General features: G+C 39.2%; 1 protein-coding gene across 5 annotated transcripts in view; it reads right to left on the minus strand.

Moving 5' to 3' along the window:
• The window catches only part of rgs3a (regulator of G protein signaling 3a), a 122262-nt gene that overhangs the window by 52258 nt on the left and 42083 nt on the right, over nucleotides 1-27921 (minus strand). For 3 of the 5 annotated variants that reach the window (XM_080304253.1, XM_026173696.2, XM_026173697.2), the window contains 3 exons: nucleotides 22434-22477; nucleotides 21418-21444; nucleotides 7083-7217 (listed from right to left, as the gene is read on the minus strand). In XM_080304253.1, the coding sequence (XP_080160379.1) occupies nucleotides 7083-7217; nucleotides 21418-21444; nucleotides 22434-22477 (206 nt within the window). The remainder of the gene's footprint in view (nucleotides 1-7082; nucleotides 7218-21417; nucleotides 21445-22433; nucleotides 22478-27921) is intronic. The other 2 variants (XM_080304254.1, XM_026173698.2) reach the window with 1 other exon arrangement.

Raw genomic sequence — 27921 nt, forward strand, 5'->3', positions numbered from 1 at the left:
CGGCCTCCTGAAGATGACTATCTACTAAAACTCACTCTATGTCAGCTTGGAGACCTACTTCTCCACTTGGACTAGTGTCACTCATGTCTGCTAACATAATTGTCTCCCTGACAAGCTTCACTCCTTGTGAGAGTTCAACTGAGACAATGTTTTGTGCACAGTGATAAGCCGTTGTTGTGTGACAAAAACAAACTTCACTCAGGTCTAGGACAAATCTGCTCCATTAGCTCACTGGAGCAATAAGCGTTAAGATGAGGACTACTGATCTCCTTCCGAAAAGGCTACATATGCATGACTCTTAACTGTGAATAAATGTACCGGATGTTTAATAGTTTAATACTTAACCAGACTAATAAACAATCATCTAAAATATATGTTTAGTGCACTCATGCTGCATTCCATTTATCTCTGAATCTGGATGTTGGAGCTAGGCGTGGCGACATGCTAGAGTTGACCTAATTCCATAGTATTTTTCAGAAAAGCAAGGAAAAAAGAATTTGTTTTGCTACTCAGTAAGGCACTCAAAAACACCCTGCGTAACATTCACAGACAAAGCCTGGTCAATGCTTTGCCCATGGCTTATTTTGTGAGTCTCAAATACACAACAAGGGTAGTATAGATTACAAGTTTTACAGTTTTAATAACGTTTCTGTGGACAGCTGCTGTCCTGGATTGTGAGGTTGGAGTAAATAGAACGAGATATTTACCAGTGTGTGCTGTGTCAGAAAATTTTGAATGACTAAAGTGCTAAAAAACAAAGCAAATATTTTGCTAAGCCACTGAATCCTAAACCAAACTGGAGCCATCAGCCTATTTTTACTTTGTGTTCCTGCTTAAAATGCAGTGTGTGAAATATGCTACTTAATAGCTGCAGATTCACCGACAGCTCTTATCTGTCCCTGAACTTCATGTTTCTTTGATAGCATGCATGACAGTGCGCCTGAGCTGGAGAGACATGGCAGATTAGGAAAACAATGAACAGGAAAGGATCGCCACATTTTTATAATTCATCATGAACAGCCTGACAAGTTGAGAGAAAGTGAGCAACAGAGGAAGAATTAGAGCGGGTCCTCGTCGCCCTACGTCACCGCTTCTCCCAACATGAATGCTGCATTATAACCCCTTCAGCGCTAAAACAGATTCTCATAAATGTGAAATGAGACAGGATGAGAACAGAACAAGCTGCCTCCAAACTTCAACACACACACACACATTTTGTTCATTAGCAGAAACCATCTTTTTTTCCCACTGTTCACGGTGCTGATGTAGAAAATTTGTGCAACTTTTACTGCAGATAGTTTCTGACTCAGAGAAGGAGCGCCAGTATTGCTCATCAAATGCAAACTGTGTGTGAGCTCAGTTGTCATTTTCAAAATGGGCAGCCCTATTTAAATTCCCATCAAGTGTGTGTGTGTGTGTGTGTGTGTGTGTGTGCGTGTGTGTGTGTGTGTGTGTGTGTGTGTGTGTGTGTGTGTGTGTGTGTGTGTGTGTGTGTGTGCGTGTCTGTTTATGCAGCTGTGCAAATGTATTTTTTTCTTGAAGAATGAAGAATGTACCGGAAGCTCTCCAGTGAAGGAGATAACACACTTTTAATGGCTCTGGCTGAGTTTAATGTTTTTTGTGTGCATGAGGAAAAAAGAAAACCTACCTTTTTAACCTATTCAGTAAATCATTAGTGTATACTGCTTAGGGATCATGATTACTTATATTAGTTATTCAAGACTGCACATTTAAAACCTAAAAAGCTCGCCAATTTAAGTTGTAACTGTGGCGTTTTTAAGTGCTTTTATTTTGAAGACATAAAGCAAAGCAAAGTGCATTGCTTTCAATGAGCTTGCCATTCGCTGAGTCCCTTAAAATGACTTGATGTCACATTGTAACATGATGTAATGTGGAATAGATATGAAGGGATTTCAGACTGTAAACAAATTAGGAGAGCAAAGCTCTTGTGTGTCAGCAGGCTATCAAAACACATTAGTATCTAAGGGGCCCAGACCTCCAAGAATACCTTATAGGAGTTCTTTGAAACTACTTTTGAAATAAAAAGTGCACCAGAGTTGATGTTTAAGTCATGAGAAGCACTTGTTTGATTTGTCAGAATCAGAAAAGGCTTATTTCTGAATGAATTTAGAATTTAAATGAACTGAAACGAAAACCTAAAGCGAATCTAATGCAAAAAGATTATTCCTTTGAGCATTTAAATTATGAACCGACCATGTTTGGCCTCTAACTGGCACATTCTGGTATGTCAGGTTATTAAATTTCACCAGCCTTTGTGCAGGTTTCTGCCTGGGATCATCCTCTGTTGTTCCACCTTTTGACAACATCTGCTGTATGATATCATGTCATCCCGCTCTATGATTATTTTAACCTCCTCTCTAACCTCAATCTAACTCGTGGCCCACTTTCCTTGACATTTTCTTGATCTGCAATTTCGCGACAGATTCGACAGCAGAGGGCTGACAGAGTGAGCATGCATCATATTTGCAAGTTAATGATAAATGTTTGCTGTGAGCCGTCTGTTCAATATGCTGACAGCAAATGGAGCTCTGCACAAAACAGACATGAAAGTCATCATCGTGCCCCACTCTCATTAGGACTCGGAGATTAGAGACTCCTCAATAGAAAAGAGGCTTGTGTCCAAATTTTTCCAAAGGGAAGCATTGAAAAGTGTTAAGGGACTGAAGGAACTAGGGCAGCTGCTGACATCAACACTGTGACGAAATAATCCCATTTTACGGTTAAACATGAATGAAAAACCTAACGCGAGTAGATAGTGGCTTCTGAAGAACGCGTGTTCTCCCTCTGGAGAGGATTCTGCTCTCGCTGCACATTTGAACACAACTCTTGAGGAAGGTGCGTGCTTCAGCTAAGTGCAGATTTACTCGGCTTTGTGCATGAGAGGAGAAATACACTTTCTGACACAAAGAAAACGGTTGAATCAATGGATCATTTTCTAAAGCGCCTTTACTGCTCTTCCTGCTCACTGGCAGCAATACACACTGCGGATCAAATACATAGTCTATTCGCTTTTGAAAATAGGTTCTGGTGTTGATTCAACAGTAACAATAAAGCAGAAATGAAGTTACTGAAGTGTCACCAAAAGAAATACTATCTTACTCCCACATCCTGAAACATGAGAGGGTGTGTACTTGTGGTAATCAAGGAAAGCTTGTTGAAGCTGTGTGAAGTTTTCCTTTGAGCATATTTTTACACTGTGAAAAGAAAAGTAAAACGAAAATGTAAAACAAAAGAGGACAAGAATAGAACTTGTTTCTCCTGGTTGGAGGTTGTGTCTTTGTGCTGTCCACCACCCCACTTCCCTTCTAACATGGACTTTTATAGGTTTTTGGTTTCCTTTACATCCAAAATGACACTAAAAGGGTATCCCAGTGTGTCGGAAATTGAATCTAAAATATAATTTTCTGATGATTTGAAAGTGAAAGTGTGTTAAAATGTTCAATTATTCGGAGAAATTTGTAATTTTCTGAATAATTTTCTGCACGTTAGGTCTGATTGACATTTGAAACTACCTTTTGATACGCGTTCTGTCATGGTCCTGGGTCTTTTGACCCAGCGTTTTAAGTTTGAGTTTATTTTGTTCATTAGGTTATCTAAGTTCATTTGGTTATTAGACTCCTTGTGTTTTCTTCCCCTGTATTTAAGTTTCCCCTCAACCTTCGTGTTTCATGCTGCGTGTCTTATGTTATCAAGTTTGTATTATCATGTCTGTCTCATGTTTCCTGTTTTATTTTGAAGGAGTCGTGTGTTCTTTGTTCATTGTATTTAGTTTCACTTCCCTTGTCCTGTCATTAGGCTCATGTCAGTCAGCTGTTCCTCCATGTGTTCCCACTTCCCCTAATCACCTGCTGTGTATTTAAGTCCTCTATTTTCAGTGTGTGATTGTCAGGTCGTCTGTTGTCCACGCCATGTTTCCTATACCATGCTTCCAAGTTTCTTGTCTAGGTTTTTCTTATTGTTTGTTTAGATTTCCCAGTTTAGGTTTGTGTTAATTTTGCTTCAGTTTGCCTTGCCCTTTGTTTGTACCTTTTTACCAGCCATATTAAACGGCTCGCTTTTTGTTAACATTCAAGTTTTGTTCCCTGTTCCTTGGAGTCTGCATTTTGGGTCCTTTTTCAATTCATACAGTCTGCCCTCGCCAGACTGTGACACGTTCTCTCCTTTGTGGTAACGTGAAGCAACCCAAGAACACTTCCCAAGATACACAGTAAAGTGACCTGGATATATATCTTTTAAAAGCTTCCATGCAACACTGCTGATACTACTTTTCCTCATATATGCCATATTTGACAAAGCTAATTTGCATATTATTAAATACATTTGGAGGTGACTGAATACAAACTATTTGCCTCTAAGGGACTCTAGAGAAATGCAATCAAAAGTGAACTAATTTGGCTAGATGTACAATGTTATGATTAAGCATGTATTCCCTTGCCTTCGGGACTGCGTTTCCATTTAATAAGGGATTACAATAAAATGTTCTAATAAGTGTGCACGGAACAGGAATAACAGGAGTGATCGCACTGGGCAGCGCATGTACGAAACTGCACTATCAGGTTTTTCCAGGATTTGTGACGAATTTTAAAAACTTTGTTTTGGCAAGAACTGCCTCGAGCATTTTAGCATGTTTTGTAAATATGTTTTTCTTCAAAGAAATCTTCCTCTGCCTCCTGGTCTGAAAACACTGCAGGTTTAAAATGAGTGACCATAGAGTGTTAGAGGTCACTAAAAGTTGTTCTGTCTGTACTTCAGTTGCACCGCCACCGTGTCCGAGCTGCCTTACGCCACCTTATGTTTCTCAGATGTTTACTCTGTGATATGTGCAACATTTTCAGATCCATCTTTCCTGGAAAATGAGTTCACGCAGCTCATGTTTCAGCTGTGTACTGACTTAGTTTGGATGAAAGGCCAAATCTGAGGAAAACAATGAGTACAACTGAGCCTCTTTCGGGCATGGGGGAACTTAAAGACTTCACAATTGAAAAAGTGATAAACCTGGCAGGTTTCTGGGTCACATCTGCGCTAAGACACTGTTTTGTCAATAGAGTTTGCATAAACAGCATCGACTTACGTGACTTAGCATGCTCGCAAAGTTGTTTTGCCATTGAGCACATTGAACACTGTCGTGTGTGTAAATGTGTTCATTTACTCAGCAGGGAGCGCCTAATTGGCACTGACCCTGGGAGGACACAAGCAAGGAATCCAACTTTCCACGTAGTGTTGATGTGGAAAGATTCAATAGATCAGAACATTGTCCTGCAAGAAAAACACTGTAGCAGTGCAAATATTATTAGAAAGATATCTTAAGTTAAAAACAGCTTTTATATGTGCTGAAGTTGATAACACTCATGGGGAAATAGTAAAAAACAAAACAAAAAAACAGAGGATAGTCTGACTGAAACTTCTGAAAAAGGGGAAACACATATGTACATATGTACACGTGCAATGAATACACATGCATGCAGACAGAAGAGAATGAAAGATGAAAGATTGCCGGCTTGTCAGTCTTTCTTGCTCTCTTTCATGCACTGATGAAATGAACCCTTAATGTGCAACAGGTGTGCCATCCACACACAAGGCTATTTATCCCTTTTAATCACCTTTCAGCTAAACTCAAATGAACTGGGTAGCACTCCTTTTAAACTGATGAAGTGAATGAGCTGTCTCTTTTGTTTATCAAAAATGAAGGAGGAAAGGAGAAAAAAAAGTGTTGGAAATTAAAGAGGAAGGAAATGTGAGTGGTGCTCACAGAAACGCTACATCAAATAATCAGTCCGAGAAAATCTAAACAAACGAATGCACATTACAGACAGATGTGCATTCATCTTTCTTAATAATAAAAAGTGCTTCGTATGATGTCATATTTATGTCAGACTAGACCTCTTTTTTCACACAAAAAAACCCCAAATAGCAATTAAGAAAACTGTTTGAGTAGATTTCCCTGGGTAGAAGCCTGAAATGACCAAACTGGGCCATGGTAATCTCAGTCACAGCATCCCCAGCAGCCACCCTGTTAATCAGGGCAGCAGAAGCCCCATGAGCTCTTAAAGATCAGTTCCAGTGCATCCTTAAGCGTGACGCATTGTGCTACATTAAGACAAGGATAGTTGACTAAGGTGCATTTAATTCATTTTTGAAATAGACCAGTGAAGACAAACAAGCACCTCTAATCAATTTTTGAACATTTTAATAACAAGAATGGTTAACTGAAACGTGAAAGAGAGGCCTTGACAAGCAGAATCAGTAGCTCACCGCAGCTGGGTGGATTTTAGCATCGTACAGTTTTCCTTCTTTTATTCCAGCCTACAAGTTTCCTGTTTTACTATCTGCCTAAAGTAACTAAGTAGTATGTAGCAACTGTTTCTTACAAAATTTCGTGGAAAAAACTGAAACAAATCTAAAAGGTTAATGCAGGTAGAAACAAAAGCTCAAATAATTTATGCACAAGCCTTTGCAGTGTATTATTATTATTAGTCCTTTATTTATCCAGGTAAAAAATCTCATTCCCAAGGTCATTATCTTTGATTATGCCATGGCATTGATTTTGAATAAAGTATGTCAGTGAGAAAACAAAGCACAGCCTCACACAGAAGGCAGAGTTTCTTCTCAAACTCTTTACCTCAATGAAAAAAGCACCTGATGCTAACAGCATTCAGTTAAACCTGCTGGTTACGGTTTATAATAATCATACTGGTTTATAAAAGAAACTACAGGAACAAACACTGGCTTTTGCTAGGAGGATGTGGCCTAAATTTCCTTGAGGACAGTCAAGGAACTTTTAAACTTTGAAATTTAAGTCAGACAAAGGCAGCATTGAACTTCCCCAGAGAAATGTAAGAGTTTCTGTGAGTGGAAAATCAGAATTATGGCAATAAGAACTACAGACGAGGCTTTTACATGCGTGACGTTACTGTGCACAAAGTGTGTGCAATTCACGGGGCATCTGTGATGGGGGTTTGCACAAATATATGCATTCCCATGTGTTCATGTGTTTACTGATTCATCTCTGGCCTCAAATGAAATTGGAAATGCTCCTAGATATGTGTGTCCATGTGTCATACCTGTTCAAAATGCGGAACGGGAGGCTCCCTCCTGTGTAGTTGGAGCTGCTTGTCAATGTTGTCCTTCAGGCACTGACACACACGGCGCTTCTGGTCTGCTGAATAGGCTTCCAGGCTGAGCAGGCAGTCACACTTCTGGAGAGAGAGAGAGAGAGAGTGAGGGGAGAGAGGAGGAAAAGGGGTGGAGGAAAAGACAGCGGGCAATTACGCATCTACTGTCAACTAAATGAAAAAGCAGTGTCTCCTGATGCTTGGATAGTGAAAGACTGTCACAGCACAAGAAAATAAACATAATATAATATATAAAACACAAAAGTATAATAAAAATGAAAACAAAGTGGCAAAAACAAGTTTTTCCCCATCTTACTGGCCCTTTTCAAGAAAACTAGAGAATACTAGAATGCTAGAGTTAACCGTGTGCCTGTTTGAGTGCCTCTTTCTGTGAGACCTTTAAGAGAGATAATGAATGACTATAGAATGACTATAGTATCTATATAGCATTTGACCTTGACTTAACATTCAGGTATTATGTGAGCCTTGTTTTTAGAACAGAGTTTAAGGTGGCACGCACCCACGCTGGGAAGCAAAATGCTTGCTTTAGTGAAATTGAATAAAGGCCAGCATCCACATTAGGCAGAATTTGATATGCTGACAAAATGATTATGTAGCCAGTGTCAAGCTGGTGCTCTTGAAAAAGTACCAATCAATGCATCCCCAGGAAATACATGAGAAAGAATCTGACGAGTGCTTAATTGGCTAAGAGTTGGCAAACAGCAGTCCAGTAACTTTTCACTCAAGAGGACATAAATACTCCTCGTACATTAGAATCTGCAATCGAAGACCTGTGACCATTCTCAGTAATGAACACATTAAACACTTAATGGATTAATGGGCCCATTTGTTTGTTGGCCGTGATTCAAGGAATGCATTTTTGATCAAAGATGGACTGTATCAAAAATAAATAAAGGAAAGGAAGAAGAGTTTACATGATAAAATATTTATGGTGAGGTCAGCGTCTGCCTTTCATAATGTTTGGTTCTGGTTAGTCACTTCCTGCTTTATTTTGAAATCTCTGTTCCTGCCTTTTTTCCCTTCTGTGTCTGCTTTATCGGTCCTGAGTGAGCTAATCGTCCTTCTCAGTTTATATACCTCGTGCCTAGAACCCTCCAGCTGTCTGAATGTCTTTGTTTAAAGTAGCTTTTATGCCTTCAATTCATACTCTTGTGTTTTCCTAGTATGTCTTCATTTTCCTGTTTATTTATTCCTTGTGTGTTCTTGACTTGTGATGGACGTCTTGCCTATTTTTCGACCTTGTCCTTTTACCTTCCTCTGTTTGCCTTCACTGCCTGCCTATGATTAAAGAGTGGATTTGGATTTTACCCTGCCTCTGTGCGTGCCTCCTGCATTTGTTTTTCCTCCTGTGTAATTATCACATTGCCACATAGTGCTGTTTGAAGTGGAGGTCTTAAAATACCAACTTTTACTACTGTATAGGAATTTCTTTTACTTATGTATTAATCACATTATGTTATTGTATAATGCCTTGGTGCCACTGGATTTTAACATGTCTCACACTCATACTGTAAGACAAATGGTGGGGGTCTAGTAAGGAAGTTGGGGGAAGCAGACAGCTCCACAGGAAGAGTCTTTTGTCTCTTCGAGGACTCTGGGAGGTAGCAAGGGAGTGTGAACCTTAAGGTGTGAAACAGCTGTGTACTGCCTTTTGTTCCTGGAGAAGGTATTTAACTGAGAGCCATGCTAGGCTCAGAGAGACTCTGCTGACCGTCTGCCCCACGGTCATGCAGGCTCTCCACCAACTTGGTTGTCTGTTCTTTGTGTTTTGATTAAAGAATGTTAGCTACTGCTCACCACTCGTCTGCAGGCTTTATTTAAATGGAAAACTTCCACAACACTACACACGCTTTTGTTTTAAAATAATTTTTCTGGATCCAGCAAAATAAGGAATTCCTTTATGATCAAGTTCCCTCATATTATTGAGATTTCTCTGTTTCCTTTTAACCCCTTAAATGTAGGAAGTATGATACAAATTAAAACTCATATATGCCAATTTATATGTCTTTTTTTGTGGTCAGAAGATTCAATAAACATTCAATTTTTTCTAATTTTCTGGCAAGTTGCAACAGAACTTGGACTTGGTTTCTGGCCATTTGCAAGTTGAAATGGTCATGGTTCTCTTTGTGTTGGTCCTGTGATGGACCTGTCCAGGGTGGGGCAGGCTCGAGCCCCATTGTGACCCTGAACTGGATCAAAGGTTAAGAACAGGTGGATGGATGTCTGGAATCGTCTAAAATGCATTTTCTATGCAAAAACAGTCTGGTTTTCTACCATCTACCAAATCCCTGTTTGTGCACATGTGCTCAACCTTTGCTGATAAATCATTGAGTCACATTTTTAGAGAAGTAACAAAGTCAAATTCTTTTTTTTCTGATGAATATTAAAGGAACCTTTTGTTCTCAGACACACTGGTTTTCTATTTCTCCTCCTTTTTATTCTTTGATAAATTCCATTTATCTCGGCTGCTCCGTTTCCAGCAATGTCAGGGAAAAACATTTGTGTCCTGACATTTCTGAACACGACTCGGGCTATAAATAGGATTTTTTCCATTTTGTACAAGTCTTCAGAGATTGACTGAAGTCCTCGGGGTTTTTCTTGATGCTCACTGCCCTGGTCAGTGGTGAATGAAGATGCTAGCTTATTTGCTTCTCTACTGGTTGCATGGTTGTTGGGTTTATTGTGCATCCTCTACTGTGTTTCTGCCATTTGAACTGTTTGAATGTTACTCAGAGTCCTGCTGAAGATGAGGATAGTGCTGCTGAAAGGTCCAGTGGTGAAAAGTGCTTGATGTGGTTAAAGTTTTCTCATTTTTGGCATTACTAATGGCAGTTAAATGGTACTTATGGTGTCGCTGTCAAGGGAGGCCACTGTTAGTCTCTACTCCTGCTTATAACCCCTTCAGTCTTAAGGGTGGTCGGGTAAATATCTTTTGCGTGCAATTTTTTAAAGTGGTCTTAAGAAAAAGTTCTCCAGACTTTATGACGGTATTTCAAAGTTTTTCTTTGGACATTGTCTGCTTTTTCACTCATTTTCATTCCAGTCCTTTTAACTCACCACTTAACCACGATTTCTTTTCTTGTTTGTTTTTTTGCTAAACCATGTAACATTAGCCTGAATATTTTAAGCACAGATAACAATGCCTACTGCTGTGTTTTTAAATTGTCTCGTTCCAGCGGTGGGCCTGTGCTAGACAGACCCAACACCTACCTCAAGGGATAAACCACTGTTATGTCTACACATAAACCAAATTATAAGTTGTATCTTTAGGCACCTGGTTGTGTGTTTGAGACAAAAATCCCACACACACTGCCAATGCAGTAAAATCATATGTGGACAGAAAAACAGACATCAGTCATGGATTGGCCTCCCCAGAGCCTGAACCTAAACATTACAGTTATGTTCTCTAGAAAGAAAACACAAGTAAAAACAACCAATGTCTAAAGAAGAGCTTTGAGAAATTGAGCATCTAATATTAAGTTTTCATTTAAAAAACATAAAGTAAAATAAAAAAACATAAGTCGCAGTAAGAGAAAAAATAGGTAGGTGGGATAGCAAAAGAATTTATGATATTGGGCCTGACGTTTTTCAGTTGCACCACAGCATGATGAAATAGGGGCTTATTCAGAGCAGACAGAAATCAATGTTAATGTTCTTTGATATCCATCATTTGGACTGAATCTGAGTCTATGAGGCTGCAACAAGAGCCACAAGGCTGGGAACACAAGCACACATGGACACACACACAGAGGGACAGACATACAATGAGTTAAATGTAAACAACTAGCCTCTGGGCAAACTAATACAGCTCCCAGTGAAAAAAAAACTGACATTTCTATTTAAGGTCTAAGGTTGAGCTCTCGTGCAAAGCATTGCATGATCTTCCTCATGCCAGGAAAGGTCAGAAAATGCTGTTCAACAACCTCTCTGAAGAGAAGCATGTACGGCATTCAAGCTGGAAATAATCCCGCATTCTCTGCTTCCTGAAAAGCAAACATTTAGGATATGGCTTATTTACGACAGATGCTGTCCCAGAGGCAGACATGCAACTGCATCCGCACACATCAACCACAGCTTTACACTTTGTATGTAGCACCAGTCTGAATTCATTTTATAAATATAATCTTACTGTAGGGACATATTTAGAAGACATAATGGTTCAAAAAAAAGAACAAAAAGGCTTCCAGCTGGGACAGTGAGTCATTGCGATGCACACATCTCAGAGCTGCAGGAAGGCTTACATCCGTAATCTATCAAAGAGAGGAAGTGTGTATGTTTACACAGTTTTAGTTGTGTACATATTACACTGCAAGCCACTTATTGACACCATGCACATTTTGTTTTGGCCATAACATGAAGTCACTCTTACTGCAAGGAATAGAGCATGTAGGGAAGTGCATTTTCTTTCCCATCTTAAAAATGCACCATGCTCTGTTGGGCGACTACTAATGATGATTTGTTTGTCTCCAGCTAACAATTTCTGCAATCCATTTCCATTTTTCCTGCTTATATTTGGTGTGCCATTATTACAGATATATGAGCTGTACTGTTAAACTGTGTATTATTACATCTATCTGGGTCTACTTTCCCTGACAGTGACTTGTGCATCATTGCATTACGTCAGCTGAAACGATCCGTCACGCCAGTAAACTGTTGACAGTTCACAGATTGCATGTTTTGGGCGGGAATCGTCAGGACCCTGCAGGGGGTTTCTGTACTGTTGCCACCACAATCTATTCGGCAGGGCAATCTTTTAAACACATTCAAGTGCCATTTCACTTTTCCAGTGCATACACTAGGCCTACATGTCTTTTGGGGATGCAAAGAACTAATTTAAGGCACAGCTAAACAAATTAGCTTCAAAATCGGGACCGTTTTCAACTTCAAGACCTTAAAGTCACGCTGACTATATGGAAGCAGCTTTTTATGGTCATTTTGTTTTTTAAACAGGATTCATCAGTGGCCCAGGCTGCAATGTTAGAAAGAACAAGCCACTCAATGCTAAGCCAACTGAACCCCTTATTGTAATAATTAGCATTAATTGAGTTACCGTCTATGATGATCATAGAATTATTTGCTAAAATAAGTAAATTCCCTTTACTTGGGTCTCTGCATTAGTTCACCCTGTTTATAAATCCACCCTTCCAAGAGATAAACATAAGAGCTAATGAAACAAAATTCAATGAATGGTCACTGGCCTGCCATGGAGTGGCTAAAAATACAGGCAGCATTTCCCCTTAATCAGATTGATTAAAGTGCTCCCTGGTTGAAGCCCTCCCCCTGAGCCATCTGGCAGATGAGTTTTCAGTGCACTGGACCGCTGTCAACACAGCTCACCTAAACTGCTTTGGCACAGGTTAGCATGGTTTCAATGACAGCTAATGCCCATGTTTTTTTTTCCTTCTTTCTGTTTTTCACATCACCTGCTAACGATGATTCTGCTGCCTTGTGTTAACGATCACAGACTAAATACGAGAGCTCGAAGGTACAGTTTGACATTTTGGCAACAATATTATTTTGTTGTCATTCTATAACTTGGATGAGACGAGCGACAGTAATATAGTGATTCTGAAAAATAAAAATGCTAGAGGCAGTAGTCAGTAAAGGTAGCAGGCAGGTTTTCCTTGTGCTTTCCAGTTGTTTTTTATCACCTAAGGAGAGCATGGCTTCCTTTTGAGCAGAGTTATGAAAGCTGAACCTTTATTGTCCTGAACAGTCATGTGAAAGATAAAGTTTTCAAAGGACTGAAACCCTGTACTTTCCATAGTAAGTAAGAGGGTAAGAAGCAACAAAGTGCATGATAATTAAATCTGCCTGATTGAGTAAGGGTCACACGAACCAAGGTGTGAATGCTTTGTAAGATACTGCTCCGCCATGCCAACCTATTTGTTATTAAGGTCACACGGAGGTGTGAGCGAGGCTTGAAATGCCTGGGAATGGGTCTCAAGATGACGTTACAGGTGGCACATAGTTGTTCACAGTGGAAATAGATGGCCTCCTTTTACACCATCTGTCTCAAACCATTTGTGTCCTCGATCTAAAAATCTGAAGATTAGTATCCTCAAAAGAGTGTCATTTTTCCTTTAAATATACTTATAGAAGAAAGGGAACTTTCTCCAGAGGACTGTTATCACTGAGCGTCAAATATTGCTGCAGCTTGTAAAAATCACTGGTAAAAATTAACATGGATCCTCCTTTATTGTTAACGACGTAATGTTTGCGGCGCTGGTCTGCGTATTGGCATGCCAAAGCCCAAGACCCATAACTGTAAGCCAACTATCGTTTGATTTGCTGCCCAAACAAAAGATCTGAACAGCAGTTGGATGGGGTTGCCGTGTTTAGAGCCAGAGAGGCGTGTATGAACTGATCATATAAAGGATGTCCCCTCAAGTACACAATAAAAAGTCTGAAACCTATTAAAACCTACTGCTTTCTCAGTAGTCTGAGGCCTGAGCATCTGCTCATCAGACTTTCTCATATAGACACTCACTGCAATATCATCATCCATCAACTAACATTCACTGGTAAGTAAGCATTTTCTAAATCCCAAAATATGACACAAAAATGGGAAATTCCGAGGTTATTTAGGCCATATGGAAACACGGTGTGACTTAAGATGTGTGCTCATGGAGATTTATAACATTCTCCACGCACTTACCTCCATTAAAATCATTAAAATCAGTACATATTTCTTCAGTAAGGCAAAGCTCTCTACAAGGCAGATAAACACATAATGCCACCAGCGGCACTTGCTGTAGCAGAATAATGATAATAAAAGCATAAATGCTGTTATGTATTTTCAGTTCATCTGTAACAGCCATAATAGAGGAATTGTTCCGGATATATCAAGTGTGACATCAAGCCAGTTTTTTTTTTCCAGAGTAAATCTTTGTACATCATCACACGAGCAGCGTCATACCGTATTAGTCATGTCCAACGCACTTGTGCTGAACATGTGACTCACTGTGTCACAAATGAGTGAGTTACAGTGAGTTACGTCACTGTCCTTAAATCCTTTCTGGCTGGCTTTATGTCTTTCCTGGCATTACTCTCAATTACTCTGGGCTAAGGGATCTCGCTTGTGGACCACTGAGGCTTTGCAATCTTAGTATTTAATGCATTTATAGATACAGCATAGGTGACATGTGAACACGAGCTAATGATACTTAAGCAGCTAGCTGACTCTTGGTTCAGAATGCCCTCACTAATGTCACTGGATGTGGAAGGAGCATGGCTCTTGGGATAGTAACTTGATTATTTTGCTACCAGGTGGAAATATCTCAACATCTACCGCACTGATTGACACATAATTTTGTACAGACGTTGGTTCATCAGAGAACGAATCCAAGAATGAAATGACTTTGGTGATCTTGTGACTCTTTATAATCACTACCCTGACCTATGAATTTAATATCATCAAGTTAGCATCATATTTATACCAAAGCACATATACATGCGAGAGTCACTAATTTAACCAGTTTTCACTTATCACATTATAAATGTGCAAGAGAATGGTGCAGAAAAAATGATCTGTGTAGTGTCAGAAAGGGTTTTGGGTTTGTTTGGTTTTTTTGCCTCTTCATTGAGTTTCCTAAATGGGAAATGGGGAAATTAATGACTGCATTCTTCTTCTTTCTCTACAGCAATGCACTATTTTTAGTATGAAGCAGCAGATAGTATCTCATGCAATGAAAAGGTCAGGAAAAATAGTCAAGTCTCGGTTTCACGTATCACTGTCTCATGATGGCACTATTCTGAAAAAATATTTATAGTCTTCCCAGTTAAATCCATTGAGCCAATGTGTGTTTTTCAAGCTGAAAACCAGGTTCGTTGCATCTCTCATCTCTCTCTTTCACGGGCTAGCAGGTAATGGTGTGATTAACTGTCAATAAATTGCACAAAGAAATTCACAAATCAAGTTCCACATGAAATGTGCAGGATGTCATTTCCTCATGACTCCGTGTTTTTCCCACACTCTTTAATCTATTTCTCATTTGTTTGTCTGCTTTTGAGCTCAGGGCTCTTCTGTGGGTTGCATCGGCAGAGCTGCTACGAATAGAGCATGTAAATTGGAGTTCTTGGCCCGAGGCCCTTCCTAAAGCCACCAGGGAAGATGGTAAGCACATGACAGGACCCACAGATGTCAAGTACTGTTTCAAAAGTTTTTTCTCTCAGTTTGTGCCTTTTTTTAGCAGAAGTTTTGCATTCTTTCCATCACTATCCAGTGAGGGAGTTCATTGATAATTTAACTTATTTGCTCTTTTCATATGACTGTGTGCTGTGCTTTTATTGCATAAGCATAATTGTCCATAGACAAAGATGCTTTTTTTAATAAACTTTTCCAGTCGATAGCAAAGTGTCTGCAAGTTGTTGTGAAAGCCTGTTGTAGTTAATTACTCTAAGTATGTCATACAGGGGAAACATATATTATTGATTTGGAAATTACTTCATGATTCTTCACCCTTAAAGGTTTATGAATAATTTAGAGGCTGAAGACGATTTGCTCTACACCTGATGAAATAGGGAGATAAACCACAGTTTAGTGCAGCTCAAGAGAGTACTTTGTCTTTGTCATAGATCTCAGTGCAATCATTTTATTAAGATGGACGTCTTTAAGTGATTAAATTTAGATGTATGCACAGCCCAATCTGCGCTGGCATATCAAATCAGACAAAAAGCCAAGCACACTTTAAGTTGTGACTCAGCTTGAGGGAAGAGGGTACATCTCAGTTCAATTAGACCCCTGAGAGACTGGACCCAACCTTGCCCTGTAATGGATAGCCATCATAAAGTAGGCATTTTGCTGACAAGAGCCCCTGGTTGCGTATCAGTCGTGCCCTGCCTTCAGACTGCAAGTGACAGCCAGTGTATCATGCAGCCAATGATGCAACTTAAAGCAAAGGGAAATTCGGATGTGTGTGGAACCTCAGACAAAGGCATACTGCAAAAACACAGAAGCACCTCTGAGACATCTTCTTAATCTTGGACTCAAACAGTGAGTCTTCAACTTTTATTTACTCTATGAAAAAACCACACACTGCATCGCCCTGTGCGTAATTAAATGAGAACACTTTACATTTATTCTACAGGCAGTTTGCATAAATTTCATCTGAGTTCAAAACACTGTCCTATGTTAGCCTGACGACAGCGCTCCCTTGCTGTTCTCCAGCCTCGAAATCACACTGTGATTTCACCTAGTTTGGCAGAGTCTCCGCTTATCTGATCTCTTCTTCGTTATTCTGTGGCATCTCCACAGAGCTACTTACTCTGTGGAGATGCCACAGAATAACTACCGATGTACAAAAGGCAATTATTTCTAAACCAACAACTGGAAGATACTTATTGACAGGATTTCTCTACTGTATGTTAAAGGTAAGCACTATTTTCAGCCAGGGCTTTGAGAAGATGGAAGTTATAATTTTATTGTTTTTTGGTGCTCCACTGCGCTGCAGTCAGACACTAATGGCAATTTCTTGGAAACGGTGGTAAATGAGAGACCATGCACTTCACTTAATGGAATTCTCATCTTTCATTTGTTGAATAATCCACACACTTTAGCAACTATTAGAAGAGCTATACTCAGACAGGAAGTTTTGGTACGCCATAAAGCACCAGATTATTACATTCGATTAAATACTCACAGGTAACCTCTAAATTTACACACATGCAGGTAACTTTTGTCCAAATGAATGTTTATATTCATGTTCAGACTATGATAAATTAACTTCCATGAGGAAAAAACAACCAGAAAATCTTTTTTTTTAACAGATAGAATAATTTTCCTCTGTTATCTATCACTCTAGAAAATGCCACTTTGAGTTCGGCTCTTGCTGTCCTGACACAGAAGTCAGTTAGCAGCAGAAGTCTCTGTTTTTAAGAGTGCTCTCGACACTTACATCTCCACTGTCAGATAGCAGGTGCTGCTGAAGAGAGCTCGCCTCCCTGACGAACCTTTTCTTAGGCCCAACTCGGTCAGCCAGGTTGCCCATGATCAGTCTACGATTTTAGCCCACCGGTAAATAATCTCATTCAACTGTCTCTCCTTTCTCCGTCTGTCTTTTTTTCTTTTCATTTACCTACTCAACTCTTCCTTACTTTCTCTCCTCTCCTGCGTCACTGACACACTTACAGACGCACACTCACACTTGAATTTCCAGTTGCACCCTCCTGTCCCTCTACACACACACACACACACACACACTTTTTTTCACGTATAAATCTGGGTTAGATCAGTCCTGTTTTGAGCGAGATCTAAAATAGGATGACCTCCAGTTACGGAGGAGAAGGGCAGGAGTAGACAAAAGGAAGGAAGAGGACTGTAACAGTGTCACAGGCAGACAGATTAAGAGAGAGGATTTTATAACTGTTTACAATTTCATGAGAAACGGGAGCTTTTCTCACATCTGCAGAACGAAAGTCTCTGCTGTTTCTCTTAAGGAGGTCCAGAAGAGAATCATAGTAAAAATAAACCTTATTAAATCTTACTTAAAAATGAAAATTAAGCGTGACGTGTCAGAAAATGGTAAATAAAATCAGATCTGACGCTGTATTTGCATTGACATTAATATTTTTGATTAAACCCGATAAGGGTGCCAGTTAAGAAATGCTAAAGGAGTCTTCATTTTTTGTGGATGCGTACAAATGCAGGTTTCTTTTCTTCTTTTAGTCCAATAACTGAATTACTAATATTTGTGCACAATGTATATCAAGCCAAAGGTAATGACGGTACATCAATGAACAGGGTCGCTTTAACATGTTAGTGCAATTCAATTAGGCATTCTGCTACATTCTCTATTGTGCTAACTGTTGCTACTCAACACATCGTTGCCCTCTGGTGGTCAGGAGATACGATCCCCTATTACTACTCCTTTAATATCTTTTCCCTATCTGTGCTTTTATCTGTGTCTTTTACTCTTCACTTTACATACCAATGCACCCTATTAAAGGGAACATAACCACTCAGTTGAGACTAATCAAGACTCTGATGTGTTAACACACAATGGAGGGCAGATAACTTTACTCCCACATACACACACGAGCCAACTGTTGTGTTGATAACACTACGGCCTCTCTGCATAAGACACTCAGTACAGATGCCTCTAATAAAGAAACAAAGAATCAGGGAAGATCATCTCGACACTGTGAATGCTGGGAAAGCAGTGGAATTCCACTCATTTCACTCTGATAAATTTCACATCTTAGAGTAAGTCGTGTATAAAAAGCCCTTTTTTTTAATACAATACAGCTGTTTTAAATGAGCACTTCTATTTTTTTCTAATCAACCTGTCCTTAATATCAAGCTAGGTTACTGCATTTAATCCAGCTAATATGTATCCAAATTGTAATTATATATTCACATACAATTAGCTACAACACCTGGGTTTCATCATTTATTTCTAACACGTCCAAATTTATAGGAAGGGTTTTGTTTAATGGCCAGAATTGCACAGAAACAGCGCTGGTGAAGTCTCCACCGATCCTGTCATAGTCTCGGACTGTCGACTTGTCTCCATTACTGTCATCCAAGGTCTCACTGCTGCATTTGTCATCCCTCATCACAACTTTTACAGACACAGAACAAGTCAGCATGCCTAAAAGGATCATCACAGAGGCTCTGTTCTTGGACTGATACATTTTCCCGGATAAATGCTCCCTTTAAGCAATATCAGGAAGCTTAGGGAACTGTATAAATTTCTTTTTTTTTTTTTTTACAGAGATGACGAGTTCAAGGTGTTGGCTTGGCTTCAAATTCCCCACATGACCACCCCCACCTAACAAGTTGCAGGAATTAAGCTTTTCTGCCTACATCTCCATGCCTGATACCAGAGAATACCTTCAAAGATCGTATGGAGTCCATGACTGTATAAGCTACAGCTTTCTGGCAGCACAGTGAGGACCTACACTGTATTAGCCAGTTTGGATGGATGTGTCGGATAAACAGGAAGCTAAGCCAAGAAAATCTTGTCTGGAAACAACAACTCACTGGCTTCTTGTATGATACCTGCCATATATGCTGCATTAGATTTGGGAGGATTGTTGCAGCTGTCTTAGCTGACAAGCTGTATATATGTAACAAGAGCCCTGCAGATATACAGATATATCAGCAGCACAACACTGACAAATGACAATAAGAGTTATTTACAGCTGATATATAATCACTAAAACATGTTTTTTAATGTTTTGTACTGCACCCAAAACCTGCCATTAACTTATTCAAACTCTGTCTCTTTCTTTTCCATTCTGCTTTATGTAAGAGTTTCTATATGTGTGTTGTCTAATTGGACAGAGTGAATAATATGGGAGCCTTTTCCTTTTTCTTTTCCAACCAGTGGGGCAGATTTTAGGCCCTTCTCATTATGTCTGGAATGTCAGAAACAAAAAAAGACCCTTTTAAAGATTCATAAGCTGCTAATGAGGTTACGCAGCACATTTCAAAGCAAAAACAGTGTGACGAGGTGTGTGTGTCTGTGTGTGTGCACAGCTCACAAAAAGAAGATGGGGGTTATGCAATACTGTTGCTCGGTGAAAAGATTAACCAGATGAGCAGACACTGTCAGCTAAAACAAACGGCAGACGTCTGACTGGATTGTGAAAAAGGAAACTGGTTCATGTTTTCAGTTTATATTCTAAACCACTTCTGACAACTTCAGTCTGTAGTGTAAGAAAGGGGTCTTAAAAATTATCATGTGCATTTATATAATGCCAAATGACAACAACGGTTGCCTCAAGGTGATTTATATTGTAAGGTAAAGATAATAATGCCTAATACCTCCTATGTGTTTCCTTGCTTAACTAAAAGTAGCTTCCAAAACAGTAACTTTGTTTTATCTTTATGGGACACTAGTTGTACATCTCATATATTCAAATAGCATAAAGCCACTAGTGCTCACCTCAGTCTCCCAGTACATTCACCTATGAAATAAGTTTGAACATCCTAGGTGACTCCCGTCTTGAGTCATCCCATTCACAAGATTTTCCAAAAACTTGACCTCTGACCTTGAGGTTGAGGTCACTGAGACTGGAACTTATGTGAAATTCTTAACAGGTGCATTTATTATATCAATTGCAAAATCATAGATCACGTCTCTTTCACGTTATCATGTTCACAAGATTTTCAGAAAACTTGACCTTGATCGTGAGATCAAGATTTCAGCTGGTCTGAGATTTTTTTGGTAGATGCACCAATGGCATGAATTTGAAAATCCTACATCGTGTCATTTTCAAGTTGTTTTATTCACAAAGTTGGGTGTCCATCCCAACTGCTCCCCCTTTTTACACCTGAAAGGTAACACACAATAGTATTTTACACTAACAAAGACATTGCCAAAGCACTTGGGATGAGGAAACTGGACAAATGGAGGACAAAACAAGAAGCAGCAGGCTTAAAAAAACACCATCTACAATAGTAGAGGACAGGCCACAAATACTTGGTGGCCTGTCTACATTTTTGATGATGGCTTTCTTTTAATCTTCAGTAACCATACAGCATACAGGAATGTGTACAGACATGTCTGTGTTCCTGACTGCTGACCTGGTAATTGTCAGATATTTCTTACAGTATCCTGTATTTGACATCTAACAAACAACTCCACTAGGGTGTGGTTTCCTTTTGGAAGTAGTTTCTTATTAAATAAAACAGAAATGCACTTTTAAAGTGTTCTTTTTCTCTCATTATTGATTTCTAAACAATGCCGAAAATAAATGTTTAAGTTGAACGCTCATTTTAACTACTGCTGATCACCGCTTCTGTTGATAAATAGCAAACAGTGACACACCTTTTGGCTGTTGTTTGTTGAACATTAATCATTCAACTTTGCAATGCATGTTCCTGCTCGGGAAACAAAATACATTTTTTTTAAATGATAAAATGGTTTCAAAGCACAAACCTAACCTTTGCTGTTGTGCTATCGAGCGACACCTCCATAAATCTCTATGAGTAACGCTTCAGCATGCTAATGTTAATAGCTTAAGCATTTTGAGGCATACTTTTATGCTCTGCCAGATGACTTGCTGAAAAATCTGGATTAATCTGCAGTAAGGTTTCCAACGCTGAACATGTTTTTATATAAGTCTTCGAAACATTTGCATAGTAATGGAGCTGCATCATATTATTACGCTTAAGGGCTTCTTACAGTTGAATGCAAACAACAGCATAAGAGATGTGTGCACGTTGTGGAAGGGGAGGAGGTGAAACGGCGGATGACAGCAATTTGTAAAAGGTGATGAAAATATAATGTATGGCAACATTAAAAGCATAATGAACCTGCTTTTTCATTTCCTTTCCGTGCACCTTGCAGCGTTAAAAAAAAATGCAATCAAGTTAGCAAGAAGTGCGAGCAGGAGGGGCAGCTCAAGAAGAGGAAAGCAAATGACTGGCTACTTATTGTTCTTATTGCCCCTTGGGGATAAAAACGTCTTCTGATTTTGATTCTGATGGTAAGGTCATGTATAATAAAACTGAAAATTTGACTAATTATTGCTGTTAATTAGCAGCACTGATTAAAAAGTTCTAATTTTAAGCTCAGTAAGAGAAAAAAACTGATTGTGATTCACTAAATGAAATCTCACACAGGTATTCATGAACGTGATTTACATTATAAATATATATGAGCTCATTTCAGACCTCTGGGATTTTGTTATGGCCATGTTTTGTTTGTTTTTTAAACACTGGAAAACATTTAGCCTTTAGAGAGCCATTTTCATTTCAATGATAATGGCACCTTTCCTTTTATCTCAAAATGCCAGCCTGAGAGGTCTCACAGCAGATGCATGAAGTTATTATTATTTTTCTTTATAAGCGCACCCACACGAAGCAACAAAACAAATCACGATGTAAACAGAGAGACGCATCACGTTTGACGCATTAACGTGTTCGATGACGATTATGTTTATTTCTTAATATCTCAATAAAAAGCTATTTTCTACTGCTAACTTATTCATGAGGGGTCACCACAGGGGTAGCTTCGCATATATGATTTGGCAGATTTTCATCTAAGTAAACAATTTCAGTGTTTCCAGTAAGGGAACATATGTGAAAAATCACGTGTGAAGGAGTGAGGCCTGTGATGGAGTCAGAACTAAGGAAAACACAGGGAGAAAAAACTCTTTCATTAAAGTTATCTGCTAATCCTTCTTGCCTGAAATGTGATTTCCAGCGGAGCCAATAGCCCCTTCTGGCTCACAGACCAAATGGGCCGCTCTAGTTAAACCCTCCTTGGCGCTCTGCGTCTTTGCTAATTTTTCTTTTTCAAACACGCACATAAACACACTTTCTCTTACCTCCGTCATGTGAATAAGGTAGAATCTCAGTTCTTCAGCGTAATCTGCAAGACAAATTAAGGAAGACGATGATGTTAACAAGACTTGTTTTTTTTGCCAAGCCAACTCTAGTGCGCTCTTTTTTGCTCGCTCGTGTCCTTCTTGTACACAAAGCAGCATTCCTGATTTCCGATTACGATACTGACAAAATGCTTTTTATTGATGGAAAGCTTTTACTGTACGTCAGCTTCATAGACATCCTCCCATATTTCACTGAGAAAGCCCTCTGTGAGACAGGCCTGTGTGTCTGGAGTCAAGATAAATGGTTGTAATCGAGTGAACGCACGCAGTCGAACTCAGACCCCCAGAATTTATACATCGTGGTTTAATGTTGTGTTTTGTTTCGCATAAGCAGACACACAGATCAACAAATCTATCCATCCACAGATCTATCTCTGTCTGTCTTACGAAGCCAAATAAGGTAATAAAGTCAAATTATTAAAAGATATTAATTGTTTATTAAGACATTAAAAATGAGTTTCACTTACTGGAATGTGTGTGTGATTTTATTTGATATGATTTTCATTTGATTGTTGTTGAGAATGACCAAATAACACTTTTATTCAAATGTCTCTGATGTTCACTGGCGCACTTTTTTTTATTAATTGAGCATGACCCATTGGAAATTAGTGGAAAATTGCTTGGATTAAAAAAAGAAAAAGAACCCAACCTTTCAGAGGAAATGTTCTAACTTCGACAGAAAGAAGATTAATACATAACAGTTTGTAACTGCACTGTCACAAACACTGATTTAAGTTTAACCCAACCAGCATATTTAATACTCCCCCGTGTCTGTTCATAAACTTACAAACAAGAGCAAGAAAGAGGAAAGAAATGTGTGATGCGCTGGTTGAAGACCAATCCCCTCTGGCTGCAGCAGTGTTAGAGTTGCCAGAATGTTCCATCATAATTGCTTTTTGGATGGTCAAATCACGCTTTGGGACTATGTGGGTTTGTGTCTGATGATTTCTGTTACTCTGTTTAACAAAACCAAATGAGACAGCTGTCAGCTGAGAAGAAGTGAGCAAGAAGCCAAAGTAGCAACCTCTCTTCACTTTCCGTTGAAAGAATTTACAATCAAAATGCTGTTTAAACGGGGATTTTCCTCCTCTTTATGATCATCTTTTCAGTTTTAACCCCCATTTAAGTTTAGTAGCTCAGATTACCTTTAAATACATTTAGAGGAGCACACCCTAACCAGAAAAACTGCAAAATACCGTAGGGCGATTGCTTGAGGAGGTAAAAGCCAATGTTTGTTTAGGCGACCCCTTGTGGCTTTAAAATCTCTAGTCATTTTTGGCTTTTTTTCAGGCAAACCACTATTCAAGCAGAAGATGTAACAAAGGACATACAGGAGAAGGTTTTAGCATGTGATCTGCATCTGTTATGCCCCAAGCCATAGTCTTTCCCCAAACCTAATCAAGTGGTTCTGAACTAAATCTCACCAGGACGTGACAACAACCAAAAATGATGAGTCAGCTACGGTCAAATATACACAGGAAGAAACCCCTGCTTATGTGCAGTCCGGTAATCTAAGAAATACAAAATGCCAGGTCCATAACCTACAACCTTCCTAAATGCTCTGTAGCAGAAAAACGTCTTATCATCTGTGTGAAAGCCGTATTTGCCAACCTGAGAAGACTGTATGGTGTTTTATGGTGTCATTGTGATGCAACAGTTTCTGTGAGGAAGTGTCATTTTTCAGTCCAACAACACTGAGAAACAGTATTCAAAACTTTATCTCTTCTCTGAAGCACAAATTGACACATGTTTTCTATACTTACAAGGCCATGTGTGAATCCAGATTCTGAATAGTGACAGTAGGAAACAACAACGGAGGCCCAAAACTCTTCCTGCTGCTTTTTTGTGTGTGTTTTGTTCTGTTTTTGGCTCTAATTTTTCTCCACATTATAATGAACCACTACAGTGTATAACCAAAGCCCGTGTGATGTGCAGAAGCATCAGCAGAGGTCACTGTTGGATATATTTCTGATGTCAAAAAGCAGAGTGCTGTCATACTGCACAGGATTGTAAAAAGCTAATAATATGAGTAAGGTTTAAGTTTTAAATTAGAGAATAATACCGATGGAGACATCCTGTAACAATTTAAAGATTTCTTAAAAGATAGAATTTTTTTAAACTTGTACTTAATTTCCAAAAAGTTATCATTTGAAATGGAAGTGGATCAAGAAAACCATGATACAATGCTGTCTGAGGTATAATACTTGCAGTTCTTTACAGTCACTCAAGTTTTCTCGTTAATCGACTGAAGAAAAAGATGAGATTACCTGGTACCAAGAAAGTAAAAGATAAAGAATTTTGGTTCAAGAGTCAGAAGGTTTCACATCATGGTGAGCGTTAGTCTTGTTAGCTTGTTTAGTGTAATAACAATATTTAGACTGACACAGTGTAATTTTGGCTTTACATGTGTTTTTTACTCTCTCATTGTTTCCCACGCTCCTCTGCCTAGTATTGGGGTGGCAGGAACACAGGAAAGCCCCTTTACTGAACGTGTACTGTGTACTTACACGCACACACACACAAATGCATAAAACACACCCTCACTGAAACAAACACAATCCCCCGGCGCCTCTTTCCTGAGTGACGCTGCTGAAGCAAAATAACAATGACAGGGTTCAGGGTGGAGATTTGTGTGTGTGTGTGTGTGTGTGTCCTCTCATGAAGAACACACAGACACGCAAACTCAATTGAATCCCCACCCTGCTGATCACTGATTGTTTGGGTGCAGGATGGAGGTCAGAACTGGACCAGAGGAGGAGCAGTGTCTACAGAGAAGAACAGCTCAGAAGTGCTACTAGTTTCAGTCAAATCCTATGACAATGCATTTCCAATGTAATGCTGCAATTAATAAAACTAGTTAATATGTCCTATTTCCGTTCATCCCTGTCAAAAAATGTGTCACAAATATTTCTGACTTAACAGCTTGTTAAAATGAAAGAATGATTTCAAAGTTTTTACCAAAACTTGTCAATAAAGGAGTGTAAAAGATGGAAGGACCTATATTAGTTCTAACAGTCAGAAATCCACAAATGCTCTGGCTTCAAAAAGAGATCTGGTTGTCCAGAAAACAATCCTGCTTCCCTCATAAATTATGACCTCAGTTAGCGCTTTTCTGAAGATTTGAGATATTTTTATAACAACGCATTGATCGAATTGATTGCAAAAAATACACAACAAAGCTGGCAAATGAATGTCAATGATGCTAAACTTCAAAAAACTATGGTCCACAAATCAGTGGATGACTTCATGAGCAAGTCCATTATTCAGTCCATTGTTACAACATGAAAAATAATTGACACAAACTCCATCGTAAAATCTCCTCCATAGTAGGCCTGATATCAGCCAATGACGAAACTGCCTACAAACTGCCAACAAAAACCAAGGAAACAATAGAGGCCGTCAGGAAACACACTCTGCATACACAGTGAGGACGTAGATTGTTGGTATTCACATGTCAGCTGACCTCACCTGGACCACGTGTATCTCCCATCAGGTGGGGACAGCCAAACAGAGGTTTTGCTTCTAGAGGAAGTTAAAGCATGTTCGCCCCCCCCCCCAGCTGAACAGGAGAGAACAGAAAGGACCTACAACTGGTGGTGAAGGCAGCAGAGCACATCATCGGGATGACTCTCTACCCTCCCTCAGTGGCCAAAACCAAAAGACAGCCAGCTGTATCACATTGGACCACACCCACTCTAAACATCACCTATTCTTAACCCCGGCGTTCTGGGAAGAAAGTCAGATCAATCAAGTCCAAAACCAAAAGATTATAAAACATCTTTTTTCACTGGCAGTAAAAAGCACTGCCCCTCCTCCCCTCCTTACAGCTGTGGAGTAATAAATCTTTACCCAAAGAGCAGGAAGTGCAATTTTTAAAAACATGTCACTGTTATTCTGTATACACTACCTCACTGTGCTTACCTTTTGTCATGTTCACGCTATTGCATGTTTTTGTATTTTCATTGTTTTCATGAATAATGATGATAAAGACCTATTATATTTTAGATAACAAGTTTAAAAGGTTTTTAAATATTCGGTTTGATTTTACTCCATGTCCTATTATCTATGGTTATCTTTTTAATCTTCTTGTCTTAGGGGAATAAAACTCTAAAAATAAAAAAGTACAAGTAGTCCAAACTAAAAACTACAAAACTACAAAAACAAAGCAGTTGGGACTCAGAAATGATTAGATCCAATATACAGTTACTGTGAAAATACTGAAAGTGAGCTCTGATTTCTCTATAGAAAACAAAACTGTAAAAAATAATAAATAAATGAATAATTTAAAAAAGCTGGGTAGCCTTTTCAAGTTTATTCAACTAAAGGTCTTAAGATATGTATTGAAATCAACTCTTAGTGTGCTGTTTTACTAACATAAAACCATCTCTTTTGTCTTACTACAGCAGCCAAACAGATATGGCTTGTTGTGCCGGGAGAATTCAAACTTCAAATTCTGGAAGAAAGGAATCTGCTTCATTACTCTTTTATTAGTTTAGCTTTATTCTACTTAATTCTACTTAAGAAACAGCAACATTTCTTGTACTTTGTATACATGTACAATGCTGGTTCACACCTGCTTTAGTTACCGAGTGAAAACCAAGATTTTTGCACCCTGTTTTTACCTTCATGTTACTTTTCTTTTATTATAACTGTAATCATATTAGAAAGCGAGAACTCTTAATCCTCATTCTCTACATAATCATAGCAGTGCTTCTGTGGTTCTCTCAAGCCACCCTAAAACCTACATGGTGATTCCCCCACACTGATCTGGTACAGAACACACACTCTCCTTCTGACAGCCTTTCCCTTATTTTTTGTTATCACATTAACAGATCACAAAGCATAAAGCTTGCGTTTTGGTTTAAACCCACTTCCGGAGCAGTCAGCTTGTCAGTACAGTTTCTTGCCCATGCACATGTCTAAGCAGCCCCCCCCCCCTCTCACCCGGCCCTGTCCCAGTAATGCCTCCTGACCCCATCCCTGTCCTCACCCGCTGCTCTAAACACAGATATTTACGCTGGGCCGTATTTATTTGATTTGTCTGTACTCTGCGTGGCCATGCTGGCCAAACTATTCTCTCCATAACAGCAGAGGAGATGATTGTTTACACCAAGGTGAAATAAAAAGACAAAGCAACAGGAAATTGGACCGTCTTTCCCTAAATATCCTTTGGTTAAACTCAGCTGAAAGTATTACTGCAGTCATAGCTCCCCGTGTTTATTTCTGGTTGCACAGCCTCTGTGTGCTACACTTCCTTTCTTACTCTGTGGTGAATTGTAAAGGTTTAGCTTTATAACATACACACACAGATTGCACACAGATTTTGGCTGTTATGGGACTGTTGAGAAATCTGTTAGTGCACAAAAGAAGAATTTTTTTCATCTATATAACCACCTCAACGTCTCAGACATCTATGAATCACGGTTCC

Source organism: Astatotilapia calliptera, chromosome 7 (assembly GCF_964374335.1).
Source record: "Astatotilapia calliptera chromosome 7, fAstCal68.1, whole genome shotgun sequence".
NCBI classification, from domain to species: domain Eukaryota; kingdom Metazoa; phylum Chordata; class Actinopteri; order Cichliformes; family Cichlidae; genus Astatotilapia; species Astatotilapia calliptera.